The sequence below is a fragment of the Microcebus murinus genome, chromosome 27 (genome assembly GCF_040939455.1).
Source record: "Microcebus murinus isolate Inina chromosome 27, M.murinus_Inina_mat1.0, whole genome shotgun sequence".
Classification (NCBI taxonomy): Eukaryota; Metazoa; Chordata; class Mammalia; order Primates; family Cheirogaleidae; genus Microcebus; species Microcebus murinus.
In genome coordinates, this window is record NC_134130.1 from 13745453 (window position 1) to 13766031 (window position 20579).

General features: G+C 34.3%; 1 protein-coding gene across 2 annotated transcripts in view; it reads right to left on the reverse strand.

Moving 5' to 3' along the window:
• Positions 1–492: 492 nt before the first annotated feature.
• Positions 493–20579, reverse strand: part of FAM241A (family with sequence similarity 241 member A) — a 32980-nt gene continuing 12893 nt past the window's right edge. Inside the window, exons 2-3 of one of the 2 annotated variants that reach the window (XM_075998098.1) lie at positions 6094–6121; positions 493–844 (exon numbers count right to left, since the gene is read on the reverse strand). In XM_075998098.1, the coding sequence (XP_075854213.1) occupies positions 783–844; positions 6094–6121 (90 nt within the window). In that variant the 3' untranslated portion in view covers positions 493–782. Of the gene's footprint in view, positions 845–894; positions 6122–20579 lie in introns of those variants that run through there. The other variant, XM_020284468.2, reaches the window with a different exon arrangement.

Sequence of the window (20579 nt, forward strand, 5' to 3'; positions counted from 1 at the left end):
CTCCAGAAGATTCCTGCTCCTTGCCTTTGGGTCATTTCCAGCCTTATCCATATAATGCTTGATCATAATAAAATGTTTTAAATATTTTATTTCAATAGAAATTTCTTCATTTCAAATATTTAAACTGCTAAATTTGAGATAATGTGTGATAGAGCATTAAATGATCAGAATAAGGCCCAGATCTGAAAATAAATTACTCATCTGGAGCATTTTTCGCTTCCCACGCACCACTCATATCCAAGTATTGCCACAAAAGCAGGTATGGAGGACAGGCTGGAAAACAAACTACACATTCTTCTGTATCCTCCCAGTGCTTGGATTCTGGGCCCTGCCAGAGATGAATCAAAGAAGAACCCAGAATACCTGAAGCTGTAACACAACATCCTCCAAGCTCAAATACTAAAAACAAAAACAAAAAACAAAGACACAGAGTTAATGTGAAATGTAAAGTTTTGAGTCTTCGCCTCAAGCCAAAAATAAATAAACAAACAAATAATAACTGGGGAAAACAAAAAGTTAAATGAGAAAACTTTAATTGCTGAAAAGATAAATTTAATCAGAATATAAATGACTATGTTCTGGTCTTTAGCAGGCTTCTGAAGAGTTCATTCAATAATTCTAACTTACACAATAGTCAAGGCGACAGAAAGAAGAAACACAGGTTGAAGGCAGAGCTTGATCTTGATCTTGGTCTTCCTACTTCTCTTTGCCTAGGAAACCCATACACATGTCAGGTCTTGGCGTTCTGCTCCAGCATGAGGAATGAGGAAAAAAGACAAGCTCTATTCACCCTCAGGTGTGTTGTTGCTTTGGCAGTTTCCAAACTGGATGTGGCAGCCATTAACTGATAAATAGAACATGGTATAGGGAGTCAGAAGAGATATTCCGAATACAGGGTTGTAAAAGAGTATTTTTTATTAGAATAACGAAGTACTTAATATACATAATATTTAACATATATGGTTTGGGTTATTAGGACATTCTAGTGGTTAATTTATTCTGGAGCCTAAAATACCAGGTGTAAGAGACTTGAGAATTCCTATTACAGCTTCAGAGTTTCTTTTATAAAAAATTAAAATTTAGTAGATAAAGGTCTATTGAAAAATACTGAAAAACCGTAAAATTTTGGTAGCAGCAGTGACCATATGTATTGTAAAATATTTTTTTAAAAAGAAATAGTGAATCAACCAAGCACAACACTGAAAATACATTTTCTCCTAAAAGACGCAAGTATATAGTAGCAATACTGTGTACATATACAAATAAAAGCACTATTTTATCAAAAGTGAATATGCTTTATAAATTATAAAGTATATATCAATACACTCTCTTTATATATATTTTTGGAGTCAAAGAACTCTAAAATGCAACCAACTCTAGATCTTCTTTGTTAGTGGACTATAGAGAGAACGTAAGTAAATGAAGTTGATTTATTCACTTGACAAATATTTTGAGCACTCATTATGTGCAGGCATTGTATTAGGCACTAGCAATGCCATTATGGATATAATAGACATATTCTCTTTGCTGTGAAGCCTATTGTTTAATGGAAGAAGCTGACAAAGAAGTAATATAGCAGGAGAAGTGCTAATAGGGTAAGTACAGGGTTCCACGTAATGAGAAACCAAGCACATAATGAGCTACTAAAACTGAATTTAAAGGAGTCAGAGAAGTTTTCCTGGAGCACATGTTGTCTAAGTTGAGATCTTAAGGTTGTATGGCTGTTGATCAGTCTGGTGGGGAGAAGTTAAACAAAGAAGGTAAAGTATGTACAAAGTTCTGGGAATAAGAAAGCATGTCTCTTTCAAGGAACTGAAAAACAAAAAACATTCAGTGTAGCTGAATCTTGGAAATGGAGGGTGGTAATATAGAGATGGGGTATGCAAGAACCAGTACATGAAGAGCCCTGTAAAACATATTAAGGGATAAGGACTTTATCATAATGTCAACAGAAAGTCATTGAAAGATTTAGGTCAAGGAGATCACAGGCATGTTTTAGAAAGATTTCTATAGCCATAAAGTGGAAAATGAAGGCAGGGAGGCCAATCAGGATTCTGAGATAGCATTCCAGGTGATATGTGGGTAGTATGAACTATGTGAAACTGGGAATGAAGAGAAGTATTAATAGAAAGATTAAAGAAATGTTTAGAAATAAAACAGACAGGACTTGTTAGGTGGTTGTATGTAGGCAGAAACAAAAGTCACAGATGTCACCTACAATTCCTGCTTGAGCAGTTAGGGACAGCATTATGTCATTTGCTATGCTGAATTTGAGGTCTGGAATAACCAAGTGCAAATATTGGGCAATCAATTGTAAGTATGGATCTTGTATTCTGTAGAGTACTCTGAACTACAGATGCAGATTGGGGAGTTTTTAGTATGCAGATTGTAATGAAGGCATGTGAATGGTAACATTGCCCAGGTGATGTGTGGAGTGATGAGTGAGCACTTCATTGGACTGAACCCCAAAGAACACCAAAAATTAAATGCTGGGCAGAGAAATAGGATTTACAAAAGACCTCAAATCCACCAATAATCCTGAAGCCATAATTTGTAGATTGGCTTATATTCTTCTTGGCCAAGTCTATTACTAGAGGGACTAATAGGTATGAAAGTTTTGATTTTTTTCTTCTTCCTTCACCTTGTAAAGCCATAAATTGGTACTGAAAACATTTTAAATAAGCTTAAATCAATAAACATTTGTAAAATAACTTTTAACAATGTAGTCTACAAACCAAATACACAGCTCCTGATGGCTCAATACCTAGCTTTGACTATTTTGAGCCTTCTGTATCGCAACAGACCTTTACTTATACTTGAATTTGCTATCCATCAGTGTTGTAGCAGTTTCACCTTTTCTGACTGTCTGGATAGTCTTTAATGGATTTACAGCTCAGTGGCAACCCAGAGAGATTTTCTCTGATCAAAACATGTGATTATATCAAGCAGAGCACGATAGAAAAAATAAATAAAAATTATTTAACCCCCCGCCCCCCGATGCGATTGAATAGAGAGATATGCTGGTCACAAGATAACCATGGCCCATAACCCCCACACTGAAAAGATCCTAATACAGTTTTGGACAAGGCAATGGGGATTTATCTCACGTGCTTTCTCGTATTTCATAAAATGTATTCTTTCCTTTTATATCGGTAGAAATAGAAATGGGAATGTGGTCTGTAGGGTGGCTAATCAATGATGTGCAGAAGTATGTTTAATAATTGGCTCTCCAGGAAAAAAAGAGCCCTGATTTGTAGTGTTTGACAATTTTTTTTGGTATAAATATTCCCATCATAGCCAATTTCAAACTACCAACTTGATGTCACTAAAGGCAGAAAAAATGTATGCAGTTGGCTCTTGTAAGCCACTGCAAGCTGGCTACATCGCACTACTGAACTAAAAAATGATCTGACTGGTAGCCAGGAATAGGAATATACCTTGTATATGATAGCTTAAGATATGAGAGAACTGAGTTCTATAAAATATAGAGTTTTTACTTTAAGAAAAATTGATTTACTCATCTACAGTCAGTTTATTTGTAGACCTTGACCTTTTCTTTTGAACTGAGGGCTGGAAGAATGAATATACATTATATTATCTAATAACCTTAGCATTATAACTTCTATTTCTTTATTCATAAGCAATAACAGCTTCTAAAATTGGCTTGTATATGAGATTGAAATGATTGAGAATTATTTTCAACCTAATTCTTTATACCATGAACCAAAGAAACGATCTGTTTCATTTCAGGATATTAGTATAATCTGCATTCTAATGTATATCACAAAAGAAAATATTTTATCTCCATTAAATAAGCAAAGTTTTTTTTCCATTTCAAAGCAAAAGATTTGGTGGTACACTGCACTAACCAATAACATATGTAGAAAGAATACCAGCAAAATACCTTATTTCTTTATGTAATTTAATATATGCCCTATTAACAGCAATGTGCAGATGCATAGTATCAACAGTATACTAAATAATGACTATTAAAATTTACTTTTAAAATATTTTCAACATTAGGCACTGGTGGAACCAGAGCTGTTATTTTGTACACTCTTTTTTTGCATTCCAAAGGAAAATTAAAATTCCTGGTAGCATTAGAAAAGAATATACTTATTAATATTTTATGCAGATATACAAAATCTCATGACTTCTGAAAACCGCACAATTCTACTGTACACAAATGAAAACACCTTTTCAAACAACTTACACATATACTGAGTTCATAAAAGTTACTATAAAAATATTGCAAACCTAATAAAAACACGATATGGTACAAATTCTTTTGTTTTTAAAAAGTCAAATTTTAAAAGGCCTTTATTTATTTATACAAATGCACAATATTTTTTAGTGCCCCTTTACTGATATTTCTATTTAGGATTATCTGGTTTTAGAAATCTAAGTTAAATGTTTCTCATTATTTTCTGCTTCACAATTGGAAGACACTGAGAACTCAGAGAATAAATTTTTAAAATAGGATTAGGTAAAAACTTTATGAAGTGGAGTAGTAAGCACTCTACATGCTTTAATTATTGCCCTACCAAAGATAAAAATGCCCCTCTGCCACATTTTTCTTGAATTTAAGTTCTTATTTATGTTAACTACCTTTCCTTTGTTTATATAGTCTTTGAGACAACATTGTAAAGAGTTTAGGTTCTCTAATAAAACCCAAAATATCACTAAAGCCATTTTCTGCTTTCAAAGTATATTTAAGGAAATGTTTATTTCAATATAAAACCTCAAAGTGCTGAATTAAGATACATTAATATCATGGTTAGCCAACTACTGACTTGGTTTTAGCCTTAGAAGATTATTATTACAATTGGCTGTTAAGTTCCAAATTTAAGTATTTGGTCTTACACTGTAATATTGTACTTTCCAATACAGATATCAAAGAAAACTGATCTGATTTTTTTTTTCTGAAAATAACAGTAATGTATAAATAATTTTTTTGCAGAAAAAAATCCATGCCAAAATAGGAAATACATTGTTTCAAATCTCAGAATAATTGTTATTAAAAAGTACAAAATTATAAATTTCTAAAAAAAATTACACTGAAAATGTCTCTCTAGGAAAAAAATACATAACTTGTCAGATACAAGAAAATATAGCATTACCATAGGGTGCAATCAACTAGGCTTAGGAGACTTAAAAAACTCACAAAAAGTAATTAGCACCAAAATTGTCCAAGACTTCAAATGATACACTGAAGTAATTCCAGGCCCAAGTGTTACATTATAAAAAAGTTATATTTAACCTGGGAACTTTCCCTGACAATAATAAATATATTCTTTTCAACTTTTAGAAAACGAGCTAGCTTTACTAATTTTTACCACAATATTAAGGTAGTGTATGCTAATTATCATTTACCTTGGTTTGGGCTGAGCAGGGACAATAGAAATTCAAGTATTTCCCAAATAAGATGTGATTATTTGGTGGGGGTACATGGGGAGCAGTTTTCCGATTAAAATTTATTTTTAACTTGTTCCATCCTTTTTCTTCGTTTTACTGGAACTTTTTACAAGAACTATATTGCTGGATTTGAATTCCATATCCTGTTATTTTCCCTGCTCACTTTTTGGTGGTGTTATTTAAGATTTGGCAGGGGGATAAAGATGTCTATGGGGTCTGAGATCACGGTAGTGAAACAAGAGTTTTGAATAAGCTATGTATATTTAAAATATATATATTCAATCCTGTTATAATCAAGAATTTAGTTTTAAACAACATCCACATATAAATTTAATTACAAACAGCCAGTACACAATTTGAAACAAGGCAAACTTTTTTTGGTTGTCAAATAGTGAAATATGTAACTTCTTCGATTACATATATGGCTACAAATGTGAAACAACAGCTCATTAGGTAATGTTTACTGCTGTACATAAATAATGACAAGACAGAGAACAGCAACTAGTCCAAGAGCTTGTAGGCCAAGGAACCACAGCATAACCCAAAAGAAAATGACTACTACTGGTTCCACAATTCGTTCTCCAAAATACATCCGTGTGAAGCCCATGTTGATGAGACTTTTGTTTAGTTCGCCAAAAAGTGTTCCCATCTTTTTGTAGTCATCTCCAACAGGCTCACCAGTGTGGTTTTGTGATCCTTCAATATCCTTAAAAAAACAAAAACAAAACAAAACATGAACATAACATGAGAAATATGTAAAGGTCTTTAAGAGTAACAACTATCTTATATCTTATAGTTCTTTATCTCCCAAGGCACTAGGCATACTTCTGATAATTATTCAATAAATATTTATTAACTGAAAACAATAGAATGTTGTTTTTGATCCTGGAATTGCAAAGACAGCTGCTTAAATGAAGAATCATGTTTATATTTCTCTTGGCAGCAGCCATGATTTCAGAACAACCTTTTCTGTCGCCTTCCTGTTTTATGAGGCAGGGTCCCTGGTTGCTGTATCCTAGTAAGCTTCTTTTTAGTATGTTACTTTGACACTAAGACTTTAAGAAACCGAGCCTCAGCTCACTGAAGCATGTCTTGCTGTTACTCTTGGGCAATCCTCACCCATTATTGCTGTGATCGTTCATTCTTAGGCCCAGCTAAATGGACTCCAGTGTAGGCTTTTGCATAATTTCCTGTCCATTCTACAAATGTCTTAAATGCCTCTTATTAATCTCATCAGGAGAAACAAATAGTTTTTAAATAGGAATAATTTTTTTTACAATAAAGCCAAAAGTCCACCTAGAAGTTAGTGTTCCCAAAAATGTCTATGTGTACCCTATTATACATACCAAAAATATTTATTCTTTCCATTATCTCCCAATCTTATTACAATTAAGGCCAGCATGCCAGTCATTAAGCTACTGTCTCTCAGCTTCAAACCCACCCATTGGAATTCTGCAAACATTTCTGCATCCCTGTTATCTTGGCAATACAGGTACCACAGGGACACTGCATAGATAGAGAAGGAAGAAGGGATTTGCTTGTTTCCTTTGGATGGGTTTCTTGATCATGTGAGTCTCACTCTAGCAACACTTCTTCACTGTGGCAGTAGTTCTTTCTAGTAGCAGCAGCCAATTGCAATTTGCAGGGTTTTCTAACACTTGTAGAAACAATCTCAATGTGCCTTGTTGAGACACCAGCTCCAACTCACAGGTGCTCTTTCCTCAGATATCTGGTTCTCAAGTCTATGGGGTCCCTCCTCTGAACTTAGAGACACCAGCACCACATGGGCAGTGACCCATTCTTGCAAGTCTGAATTTTACCTCCTTGGGGCCCTTTTCTCAATCTTTTCAATTTTAATAATTCCATCTTTTTTCTTTGCTGCCCAGTCCTAGGAATAGTGGCTGCTCCTAGCTGTTGTCTTGATGATATTTTAGTGCAGTGGTTTTTAAACTTTAGCATACATTAGAATCTCTTGGAGAGCTTGGTAAAACACAGATTACTTGGCCCGCTACCAGAATTTCTGATTCAGTAAGTCAGGGTGGAGTCAGAATTTGCATTTCTAATAAGTTTCCAAGTGATGCTTATAATGCTGGACTGGTGACCATCCTTTGAAAATCATTGCCTTTATGTTTTCTTTCTGCCTTTTCCATGCTTTAATACCTAATTAACAATTATTTATATGATCTTTGTTAAAATAATTGGTATAGTTTCTCTCTCCTCACTAGACTCTAGTACAGTCACAAAAGAAAAACTATGTTATGTAGGTGCCATAATTATAATTATAATTTATTAAATATATTTTTAGGAGTCATAATCCAAGTAATTATTGAACATCTACTTGCTCATAGTAGGTGCAAGATGGAGAATTCCGTATATGTTAAAAAATGGCATTCAGATACAGAGTTTCACAGAGTAACAAGTCAGTAAGTGTCAAATAACATTAATAGGATGTCCAAGCCAAAGGAAAGCAAAATTATCTTAAAAGGGGAGTGTCATAAAAATCACATGCTACAAGGAGCCAATGAATTTGAGGAAGTTTTAAAGACACTCTTCAACCATCTGAATCAAACTTACATCCCTTTAGTAGAAACCAAACCTGATCACTTCAGTCATAAATCAATAAACTACTACAAACATTTTTTTCATTTTAAAAATGAGGGCTACAAAAAGCCTAATTTTCTATTCTACATATATAGTTAAAATACATCTTCAAGGGAAGACAGAGTGAAAAAAATTTAACTTCTGTTTGAAATAGTCAGAAAAAATGATTTTCAATATGACTATAAGTAGTGGGATTTTCCCATATACTAGTAATTTATGTAAAGCACTGAGTACCTTGGAAGATTGATGAAGTAACAGAAAATGAGACTCAATGGGGCATCATTGCTAAGTGTATGTGTTCAAGCCAGACTTACTTTTGAGCTATACTTTTATATAATTTAAAAAATTACTTTTGGATTTTCACTTCTGTCTACTGAATAAAAAGAGTGGGAAAGACAAAATGATGTAGTTCAAATTCAGGCTGCAGCACTTAAACTAGCTAAGTGACTCGGGCAGACTACTTCACTTTCCTGAGCCTAGGTTTTTCTAATCCATAAAATGTATTTATATGATCCATTTTTGTTACTGATAGTTTTCTATTAAATTATAATTTGTTACTCTTCCCCTTTTTTTAAAAAAACTTTTATTTCTAAATTAGTTTTTCCTTCACTAATATGCTATGAATGGGTCTATTTTATGTTTCTGGGTTTCCTATTCTTTTAGGTGTCCCATGATAATATACTACATTAAAAAACCCCACAAATTTGTTCTTGACTGATACTAAGCCTTTCTTTTCTTCAGGGTAGAAGCTGCAGAGTCCTTGGTTTAATCTGTAATTCTTCTGGTCCTTTACCCCTCCCTACTCCTCTAGTGTTTAGCATTGGTATGTTGGTATTGTTCCTGGCCTTTTTTATTTTTAATTTTTTATTAAAGTTCTTAAAAAAAGTTTTTTTACTCTTCCAAATTTCTTGTTATGCACTCATTTTACTTTGGGGTTTTCTGTTGTAACTGAAGCTTTTAAAGACTTTTAAAAAAAGTATTTTTGTGGTTTTAGTACAAAGAAATTACCCCAATCTGATACAGTAGGTGCTCTCTGAAGGTTTACTTTAAATTCTTTGTAAAATGAATTAAATTTACAAATGCTTGTGGGTTTTTCAGAGGAAGAGGTAGGTGTTGCAACACTTAAATCAAGATAGGGAATGAGTTAACTCAGGCCAGGTGAGGATCACATCATCTCAGATCCTGGGAATGGCTCATGGGATTGAGTCCGGAAGTAGAACACCCAGTGGGGACTGGTATGGGCAAGCTGTGGCTGTTCCAGCCTGCTTCTTTTTTATTATTATAAAAAATTTCAAGCACACACAAAATTAGAGAAAATAGTACAATAAACCCTTATATACCTATCAACCAGATTCAGTAACTACTAAAATTTTGGCTCCTTGGTGAAGTATTTCTTAATCTGGACGATCTAATAGAGAGGAAAAAGTAAAAATAAATAAAAAAAATCACTAGAATGCCTAAAAGTAACGTATCTCAACAAACGAAATTCTATAGAAACAGCGAAGATATCTAGCAATGAATTGGATAAGGGGTTTGAACAATTCTAAAAGAAGACATTAAGAATAGGGAAAAGAAAATGGGCAGTATCTTTATATCAGTGAGATTATAGTCAATCGCATTATAGTATTCTATGTATCTAGGCTGTTCCCTCAAATACCACAATTCTAAAGGGTATAGACATGGCGCGTTAATAAATACTTGACAATGGGCTTTGTAGAGGGCCAGGGGAAAAGCCTTTTTTGCCAATTCTGTAATGTTGTCCAGTTTGTATAATTTTAGTACTCCCAACTGTGGCCAATTTCAAACTATTGACAGCCAGCTCACAAAGTTTCTGAAAAATTAACAATTAGCTTTTAAGGTCTGATAGGAACCAACACGAGCCCTTCACTGCAGGAACAGTACTTGAGATAAGTTGAGATAAAGACTTGCATGTTTATAATCGATGAGTTTGATCCCTCTCTTGTTTCCATCAACTGGTATATTTTTATGTTTTTTTTTAAGTTTATGAAATGGATGACTTGGGATAATTAAGTAGAATTACATTACAAATATATTGAAATTGGAAAATTGTATAAAGAAATAAATATTTTATGAAAAATAGTGACTGTGGTTAGAGTGAAGGAAATGTATGTATTGACACAAAACCGCTACAAGTAACAGCATTTTGCTTTTCCTGGTCTGTCTCATGCGGATATCAAAAGGGCATACAATTCAATTATTTTTAGACATTCTTATTTAAAATAACGTTTAAACCACCTGGGTGATTTGTGAGGAGAAGGTGCTGTCTCAGTGCTCCCTAGCTCAGTGAATGGCACCACCATCCATTTGCCAGATCCAAACGCCAGAAACATGAGGATTTGACCTCCTCCTTCTTCGATGTGTTCCAAAGCCAGCTTATGACCATATCCTCTTTGTTTTACCTTCTAAATATTTCCTTAAAGTGAATACACCATTCCATCTACTGCTATAATCCTGAAACCAATCTACTAACATCTCTTGTCTGGACGATTCCAACAGTTTCCTAACATTGCTCTTGCATGCATCCATTAGCTCCCCTATGAGCTATCTATATACCACAGTGCAGCCACAGTGATTCAAACTGCAAATGCAATCATGCCATCTCCACCCTGCTTTTAGGATCAAGGCCAAAATCTTTAACATGATCTATGAGGCCCTGTTTAGTCTGGCTTCTATCTGGGTCTCTGGCCTCATTCTGTCATCAACCTCCCTCTTTTCGTTTCAGCCACACAGGTCTTTCTTTTAGCTTCTTAAATAGGCCATGCTCTTGCCCGCCACAGGGATTTGCACGTGTTTTCTTTGCCTAAAACACTCTTTCCTCTCTGCTTTGCTAAGTCATGCTCTTCTTTCAGTCTTAGTTTAAACCTCAGCTCTGTCTCATATAATTAGACAATGCTCTTTCAATGCATTCTAATTCACATTCAATGTAAATGTGTATGTGATTATTTGATGCCTCTCTAATTATAATGTAAACTCCATGAGTAGGGGCATATGTATTTTTGCTGGTCACTGATATCCTCTGATATCAGTATATAACAGGGGCTATGTCCTGGGAACAGCAGCACATAAAAGCAGCTCAATAAACATATTTGTTGAATAATAAGAATATCTCATGTGTCTTTCTGGCAAGCATTAGGGCAATATTTGGTAGATTTTCTACCTTGCTCACTTTTTGCTAAATAAAAGAGGGTTTTATTTTCCAAAGAATTATTTATTATAGTAATCTCAAAACAATGTATAGATTTTTGTGTGACCAGCAGTATTTCTGATGATGTCATTATTTAGCATCCATTCCTTCTTTTCTCTTATTAGAACCTTAATCCAATCCACATTCTTCAGATGCAGTGATCTCACCTACAGTTCCAGAGATGCCAGGTCTAAGAGTAATTTTTTCTTTACCAGAAGCTGGTTTGGGAAAGCACATGTGATTCACTTTGGAACAATGAGTTTTGTATGTCTTCTGAAAAAATTCTTCCTAGAAATTCTGGGACAACGTTGGAAAGTGATCCTTATCTTCTTCTATTTCTCCACAAATATACTCTTTAAGTAAGGCGAACTTATTGTTTTCTATTGCTGTCATACAAAATTATTACAAATTTAATGGCTTAAAACAACACAAACGTATTCTTTTATAGTTTAGTATATTAGACGTCATGTTGGCAGGATTGCGTTTCTTTCTGAAGGCTCTTGGGGAGAATCTACTTCCCTACTTTTCCAACTGCTGCCCACGTTCCTTGGCTCCTGGATCCCTTCCTTCATCTTCCAAGCCAGCAATGTTGCATCTCTCTGACTACTGTGCTGTAGTTAACATTTCCCTATGACCACAGTAGGAAAAGGTTCTGTTTTTAAGGACTTGTGTAAAAGGTTTGGCTCATCTGCATAATTCAGGATACTCTCCCCATCTTAAGGTCCTTGAATTTAACCACATCTACAAAAGTCCTTTGCCACGTAAGGTATCATATTCCCTAATTCTGAGGATTAAGATGTGGACATCTTTGGGAGACCGTTATTCTGCCTACCACAGTATTTTATTATAAAATTATTGCTTTATGTATCTATTTTGTGTCCCCAGGCTTTGAGCCTGTTAAGATTATTAAGGGCAAGAACTATGTCTTATAAATTGTACATTAATATTTAGTATATTGTACTGTGACTGGCTCATTGTAGGCTTATAATATTTGTTGAATGAACAACAGAAATATTCTATAATAATATTAGGCAAAAAAAAACCCCACATAAATTAAAAACAAACTTAAATGTTACATACATCAATATTTATTCTCCCATGAGCACAGTTGTAAATTTTTTCAAGTATTTGTAAATAAATTCTGGACTAAATTATAGGATATGACAGGTGCTAGCTAACATTTACATGCTCAGCTTAATTCCTAAAGCATTGTATTTTAAGAGCAGAGACTATTATAAAAAGATGAATTCTTAGGGCCCGGATTCTCTTTCAAGATGTCTGTAATTTTCAGAGTAATAGTGGTAATATTATTAATGGTATAATAGAAGAGCTAACACTGAATGCCTACTATGTACCATGCACTGTGCTTTACATACATTATTCTGTTTGATCTTTTCAACAACCCGTGAGCAAGGCATTATTATTTCCCATTTACAGGTAAGGAAACCATAAGGTTTGAGAGGAATTAATGTCTATACATTGACTTACACTTAGGAATTGAAGGATGTGAGATATGAACCCAAGCATTCTTAGTCCAGGGTCCACATCATTAACCCCATATTATACACCCTCCAGTTATTATTATATGAATACCTAACATCTGTCTAATGCTGCTCAGTTTTCAGAGAAATTTTACATATCTCTGAAAAAAGAAAACCTATGAAAACACACTTTCATTCTACACAAAATGAGTACATTTAACACACCAAAATGAACATCAGTATCTTTATTGATTTACATTTTTTCTCAGTTTATAACATACTTAGAAATAAGTTTATCAAGCAGAAAAGTTGCTCAAATTTTTATTTTCATCTTCTATAAAAATTTAAACAAAGTGAAGCTATTTGTAGCATATTAGTACATTTTCATAGCTTTTTGAGTAGAGACTAGAATTTAGGTTCAAATGTGGGAAAAAAGGCTCCAAGTAAGAATGAAGAGATATGGTTGGCAAAATTGCAATAAGGCAAAACAAACAAACAAAAAAAAACAACAACAAAAAACATAAAACAGTACAACAGTGTGGAAAGGAGGATGAAGCTTTTTCTCCTGTTCTAACGTTAATCACTTTGTCCTTGCCAAATTTTATTCCTTGCATGTGAAGCTCCAATGGAAGAACATTTATCAAATATGTTTCCTTTATGGTTACACAGAGAGTATTGACTATAACATGCACATTGAAGAGTGTTTTCATCAAAATAATGATTTTTTTAAAGGGGTATTCTGATTGATTCAAAACCCTTCTTAAAAGATACCCAAAATTACTAATGAGAAATTAAAGGTGAACCCTTAATCATGGGATTTTTTGAGAAGGATTCTTAAAGATAATTATATCAAAATCTTTTTTTCTTTTTCTTTTTGAGGCAGGGTCTTGCTCTGTTGCCCCAGGCTGGAATGCAGTGGCACAATCATAGCTCACTGCAGCCTTAAACTCCTGTGTTTAAGGGATCCTCCTGCCTCAGCCTCCCAAGTGGCTGGGACAACATGCAAGTACCACCATGTCTGGTTAATGTCTTTAAAGAAATTTTGCCAAGACAGGGTCTGTTGCCCAAGCTGGTCTCCAACTCCTGGCCTCAAGTGATCCATCCACTTCAGCTTCCCAAAGAGCTGGGTTTACAGGTATGAGCCACCATGCCTGGCCAAAGTCTCTTATTTTAGAAACAAGGTATAAAGAGGTTAAGTAACACAGCCTATTAACAAAAAACACAGGTTTTGAAAGAAAATATGACAGAATCAAATCCTGCTCTGTCATGTATCAGCTATGTGACATTGGGCAAATTACTTAAACACTGACTCTCAGTTTCTCCATCCATAAAAGGAGACTAATAATACCTACCTCACAAAATTGTTACAATAAAATAAGGAAACAGATAAAAAGCTTTTTGAATACACACAATGAGTACTTTTTGAAAGCACTCAATATATGGTAACTATTATTATTATTATTATTTTATTTTTGGTAGAATTTATGTCTTGTGATTTTTACTTCTCTTTCTTTTGTACCAAGTTGCCTGAGTAATTAATACCATAGTGATCATCTCTCTCATGATAATTAAATTCAGTTGTATTTTTCTTCAATTGTTATGACAATTTAATTATATAGAAATTGAGGTGGGATGTTTTCTATGGAACATCCTTAGCCATGGAATAATTTGTGCACATTAGCATGGGAGAACTTCTGTTCATTTACTTTTAGAAGAGCACAAGCTACATTCTATAAACAGGTTTTCCTTAAGTGGGTAACAATTTAAGATTCACATTTAACTGTTTCCCTGTGTCTAGTATTACACGTTGTTGTATTAATGCATGTTATTACATATGCAATATTGGAAATCTGTTTTTGCCTGCCTGGTATTTATTCCACTTTCTTCTACTTGTAGCATCTTGATTTAACTTTGGAGAAAGCATCTCTTACCTGCTTTTAGTCCATGTGTAGGTTGAAGATGTTCCCATTCCCTAGCTCCAGGTCTGCCCAATGAGAACATTTCATTTTCTTGGGCACATGATTAAGGAGTGTGCATGTAACCCAAGATAGGCTAATAAAAGCTGTATCACATCTATTAAAAAACAGACACTTTAAAACAGAACTGTGCTTTAGTAAGCTGGTAAGATGTAGGGCATCTTATTACTATGAGGAGAAAGCTTGTTAAGAATGAAGCCAACAAAAAGAAAAGTCAAGAAATGGGTAGAAACAGAGTCTCATTGATACAGTTTGAGTACTTGGATACTGCTAGTGCATCTGCCTCTGGTCTTTTTAATAATGTAAGCCAATAAATTCCTATTTTCTAAAATCTAGTAGGAGTTGAATTTTTTGTCACTTGAAATCAAGAGTTCTGACTATAGATTATGATAATGATAATAATAATAGTTACCATTCATCAAATGTTTATCATATGCTAGATACTGTGTTAAGCACTTCATATTCTTTATGCCATTTAATCTTATTTATTACACTAAGTATTTTTTAGGTAATTCCAAAGCTTATGTTCTTTTTTTTTTTTTTTTTTTTTTTGAGAGAGAGTCTCACTTTGTTGTCCAGGCTAGAGTGAGTGCCGTGGCGTCAGCCTAGCTCACAGCAACCTCAAACTCCTGGGTTCGAGCGATCCTTCTGCCTCAGCCTCCCGAGTAGCTGGGACTACAGGCATGAGCCACCATGCCCGGCTAATTATTTTTATATATATATCAGTTGGCCAATTAATTTCTTTCTATTTATAGTAGAGACGGGGTCTCGCTCTTGCTCAGGCTGGTTTTGAACTCCTGACCTTGAGCAATCCGCCCGCCTCGGCCTCCCAGAGTGCTAGGATTACAGGCGTGAGCCACCGCGCCCGGCCAAAGCTTGTGTTCTTAACTACAGGGCTCAAGTGCTTCCTTATTCATTTGGTTTTATTGTTGCTAGCAATAATTAATGTGAAGAATGCATTACTAATATTAAAGAAATTAATGGGGGTGAGCCAAGTGGAAATTTTTAGACACAACTTTGAAAAACTTGTTTTTAAAAACTACTTGAGAATACATGGATAAATGGCTATTGTAAATATTCAGACAACACAAAATAATACAGAGTAAAAACAGATGTTGCTTTCTCCTTGCCACTTTTAGTTGGCTTTCTCTAGCTATCATGCAGTGCCAGCCTCAATAATGCCAGCCCATGGAAATCATAACTAGGAAGGTAAATTTACTACAGTATACATGTCAAGATGCATACCACGCAAAAGGGAAATAATTTATAGATGGCATAATTTCAACTACTTACACTATTTTTCAACTTTTCTGGGATTATACTCTACTGACCTCTAACTTCTCTTAATCCATGAGGAAAAAATACAAATTCCCCACCACACAGAGAAAAATACTATGTGGTTTGGGAGTATTCAACAAAATTGTTACAGAATAGATTAAGATAACCACCAGGCACAGGCACAGGAGATGTTCTTCAGCACTTTTTGGCTTGAGGTAGCTGGCTTAAACCAGCCCTGACTGCTTTAGAACTGCTTTAGTTGTCCTAAAATACCTTTTAGCTAATTATAATACTAAAATCCCCACCTAGTACAAAATTATAGTATCATTATTGTAACATGGGTTATATGATGGCACATGATGATTGTACTACATACAAATGTTTGATTTGTTTTGGTCTTCCTGGGTTGCCTCTCCTGGTGTAGAACCTCTGCCCTACAGGGGTTTGGGGTTGAGCAATGGGGATTGGCCTCAGTGTTCTTAGCTTGCTGTGCCTGGAGTAGGGGCTGGTTGTGGGAAGAGAGACTTGGTCTTCCCAGCCATGCCTCCCTGGAATACAGCTTCTATAACATGAAGCTGGGAGGAGAGAGGAACCTCCAGGGTGAAACTATAGCATTATACTGGGAAAGGCGGGCGAGGAAAGTGAACTCCCTCTTTTTGGCTACATATGCTGAGGTAGAATGTCTAACACAGCATGGTGGGGGGGTAAATGGAATGGATTGTGGTTCAAATGGCACAAATACTCACTGTTCTTACTGAGATTTAGTAGATTTTCTTGAATGAATATTTCTCCATTTGCTGTCTACCTTGAGGATGATTCCAAGAGACTTTGAAAAATTGTTTTATTTTGTTTTGCTTAATAATTTTTACCAGTTAAATTGCTGTTTTGCTGGGGAGAGAGTTTGTTGAATTCCTTACTTCATTATTCTTGAAACCTGCCTTGGCTGTTTTTAGACATTAATTACTTTTGATGGTGAATTACAGGACAATTTCTGTAAGGTTGAATCAGAGGATGCTGGATGGTAGATAGTTTTTTCTGGAATCAGTCCTGAAACTTTAAGTACTTTGAAGAGTGTTTATTATTCCTCATATGTCCTGTGATGATCAAAGTCTGGGTATAAAAGTTTGACTTTTGAGGATCCATTTAATCAGACAGTTCTTCTCACTAACACTTTCTTTTTCTTTTTTTTTTTTACAGTCTTTAGGCTGGGCGTGGTAGCTCATTCCTGTAATTCTATGCCTGTAAAGCTACAATGATACCAGTGTACTCTACCCAGGGCAACAGAGTGAGATTCTGTCTCAGGAAAAAAAAAAGAAATTGAACCATCCTTCTCACTCCCCCTTTTATTTTTATTAACAAAATAAAAATAAAAAAGTCTTAAATATTTATTTAAAATTTAAATGAACAAAAACCAACAGCTTCCTTTTTTTCCTTCCTCATTATCCTTTCACACATATCATTAAATAGGTAATTTTCCTTCTTTGTTTAGCAGAGCCTACCAAGTACGTTAGCTGGTAATTAACTCATTTTTTCCATTAAGCCTAAGAAAAGTTAACCAGAAATTCAAACCTCAGAATAGTCCTGATTTTTCCTTAGTTGCTTTCAATACATTAAACATCACACCCAAGTATGTTTTTTAGAACAATTTGTAGAATAATTAAAATACTATCTATCATTATTTATAACCCTCTGGAGAAGTTCTTTAAAAATGTAGAAATGTCAGAAGTCAAGAATGCTCTGTGAGCATTAAAATGGTCTAATTTCTACTCCTCACATTAAATCGCTGGCAGCTCAGAAAGAAAAACAACACAGAAATAAACATACCACCATAGCTAAGAACAAATAAAACTACATTCAACTGTCATTTATATTCAATACAACATATATAATTATTTAGCTTTAACAACCCTTTTATTTTATGGAACCAATTTAATTCAACAAACATTTTCTTGGTGCCTATATAATGTATTAGATAAATAAGATTACATTCTTAACTTCAAGAAGTTAACAATCTAGTATGGCGGTTCCCATATGTATACAAATAAGTATATATATTTTAAGGCAAAATGTGATGAAAGTGTTTAAGAGTTGTAAAATGCTTGGCATTCAGTTCAAAATAGCTCAATTTGGTAAAAAATCAGGAGAGTTGGCAAAAAAAAAAAGCCATTAATGCAATGTTTAAAAATATTTAGTTAGATAATATTTTTAAAAAGTGGTATTATATGCTTAACTGCTTTTGTATTGTTATATAATAGGATAACTGTTTATACCACTGATATACCACAAACTGACTCTGTGGTTTCAGAAACATCTTCAGCATTTAGTCACCTGCACAGACTCATTTCTTGCTTTCTAATCCTCTTTATCTGAAAGGCTGGTCCTATGTAGATACACTCTGAAATATGTATGCCTTGAAAACAACAAATAAATAATGTTTAAATGAAATTTTTAACTGATTTCACAACACATTTATTAATAAAAATTACTAAGATTCATTGAATTCTAGTATGTGCTGGGAAATGTTTTAAGTACTATGATCTTTAAAACATAAAGGAAATAGAAGAAAGATTGTGTAATTTAGTAAAGCTCACCTAGTAATTGGTGGAGTGAAGATACACATTCAGGGAATTTGGCTCTAAAGCCTACATTCTAAAACCCTACATTATATGCTTTCTTAGAAATAGAAAATCAATCTTGCAATGATATATATTCTTTTGTTTTTAATATATCAGTTTTTAAGAGCAGTTCAAACAGTTACACTTGTCTTGATTGACTTCTATTCAGCAAAAATAATTAATTTAAAAATGGTTTTGAGGTTTTTGCATTTGGCTCAATATATAATATAGCACCTGGTCTCAATTGTGATACTTACTATTTGACCAGAATTTAAAATTTTTCACCTTTTCTCAAAAATAAAAAACCAATGCCAATTTATAATCTTTAATCCCACCTCTGCTCCCAAGAAGAAAAGAAAAGCAACAGAAGTTGGCATGAAGACTAAGTACCTCCTAGAACACTTCATAGGTGGATATTTTCTTACATATTTCTAAATATATCCAATTAAGAGAGAAAAAATGTATCTTTTTGGAGCCAGAAAATAACCACTGTTTTTCTCCCTGAAATTTTGTTGCCTTAGTAGTATAGTAGCCCTCCCCTTATCCATAGTTTCACTTTCTGCTATTTCAGTTACCTGTGATCAACCATGGTCTGAAAACATTAAATGGAAAATTCCAGAGATAATGCATAAGTTTTAAATTCTGGGCCATTCTGAGTAGTGTGATAAAATCTCATACCATTCTACTCCGTCCTGCTCTGAACATAAACCCTTTGTCCAGTGTATCCACACTGCAGACGCTACTCACCCATTAGTTGCTTAGTAGTCATCCTGGCTATCAGACTGACAGATCACAAGAAGAAGAGTGAGTACAGTACAATAAGATATTTTGAGAGAGACAGGCAGAGAGAGTACACATTTACACAACTTTTATTACAGTATATTGTTATAATTGTTCTATTTTATTATTGTTGTTAATCTCTTACTGTGCCTAATTTATAAATTAAACTTTATCATATATATATAGGAAAAAACAGTATATAAAGGGTTCATTTCCAGGCATCCAATGGTAGTCTTGGAATGTATCCCCTGATAAGGATTTGGGAATATAGGAGGAGTAGCAGGAACACTGGCACATGATTTTATCATGAGGAATCCAAGTTCAATTTTTATCTACACTTAGCAGCCTGGAAGAGGAAGGAGGGAACCTGGAGATTGCTGAAAGTCAGGGATTGGGGAGGACATGCAGCTATGAATACAGGAAGACTACTGCATGTACTTAATAATGACTAAGAGCAAAGAACAATGAACTTCTGTAATAATATGAGCAGAATGTGCTCCAATGATCATGGAAAGGCTGCCTTTATAGATAATATAATTTTTGATTGAATACAGTTATAGAGAGACCAAAAGAAGGAAGAAGAACGACAGAAAGAAATAGGTTGGCAGTCAATCTCAGAGGAATTTTTAGACTAAAAAGTCTTTCCCCCCAAAATAACTGTAATTTAGTTCCACTTAATCCACTCCACCATCCCACTCAACCTCTCAAAAGAAAGGTTTTTGAAAAAAGCCTTGTTACCTTCTTATAAAAGGGTAGGAGTCTCACATTTGTTAAACACCAATAAGACAGTATCATACAGAAAGGGAAGATAAATACACGAAAATATATACTAAGAAAGAAGCAGTTATGCATTTTAAAAGCCTCTGGATTAGTTATATATTATAGTTAGCCCTTTTGACTTTTATTTTCTCCTTGCAATTTAAAACCTATACTCCACAATTTCAACTATAAATTCATAGCCACATGTTCTTCCCCAGTCCCGGACTTTCAGCAATCTCCAGGTTTCCTCCTTCCTCTTCTAGGCTGCTGAGTGTTGACAAATATTGAACTTGGATGCCTCATAATAAAGTCACGTGCCAGTGTTCCTGGTATTCTTTCTGTACTCTCAAATCCTTTCAGTCACCTCTTGATAATTGTCCATCCAATTTCTAAGATAGTTTCAAATCTTTCCCACACTTTTATCTACTCCTTCCTAGAGAGGTTGCTATTTCAAGGTTAACTTTTACTC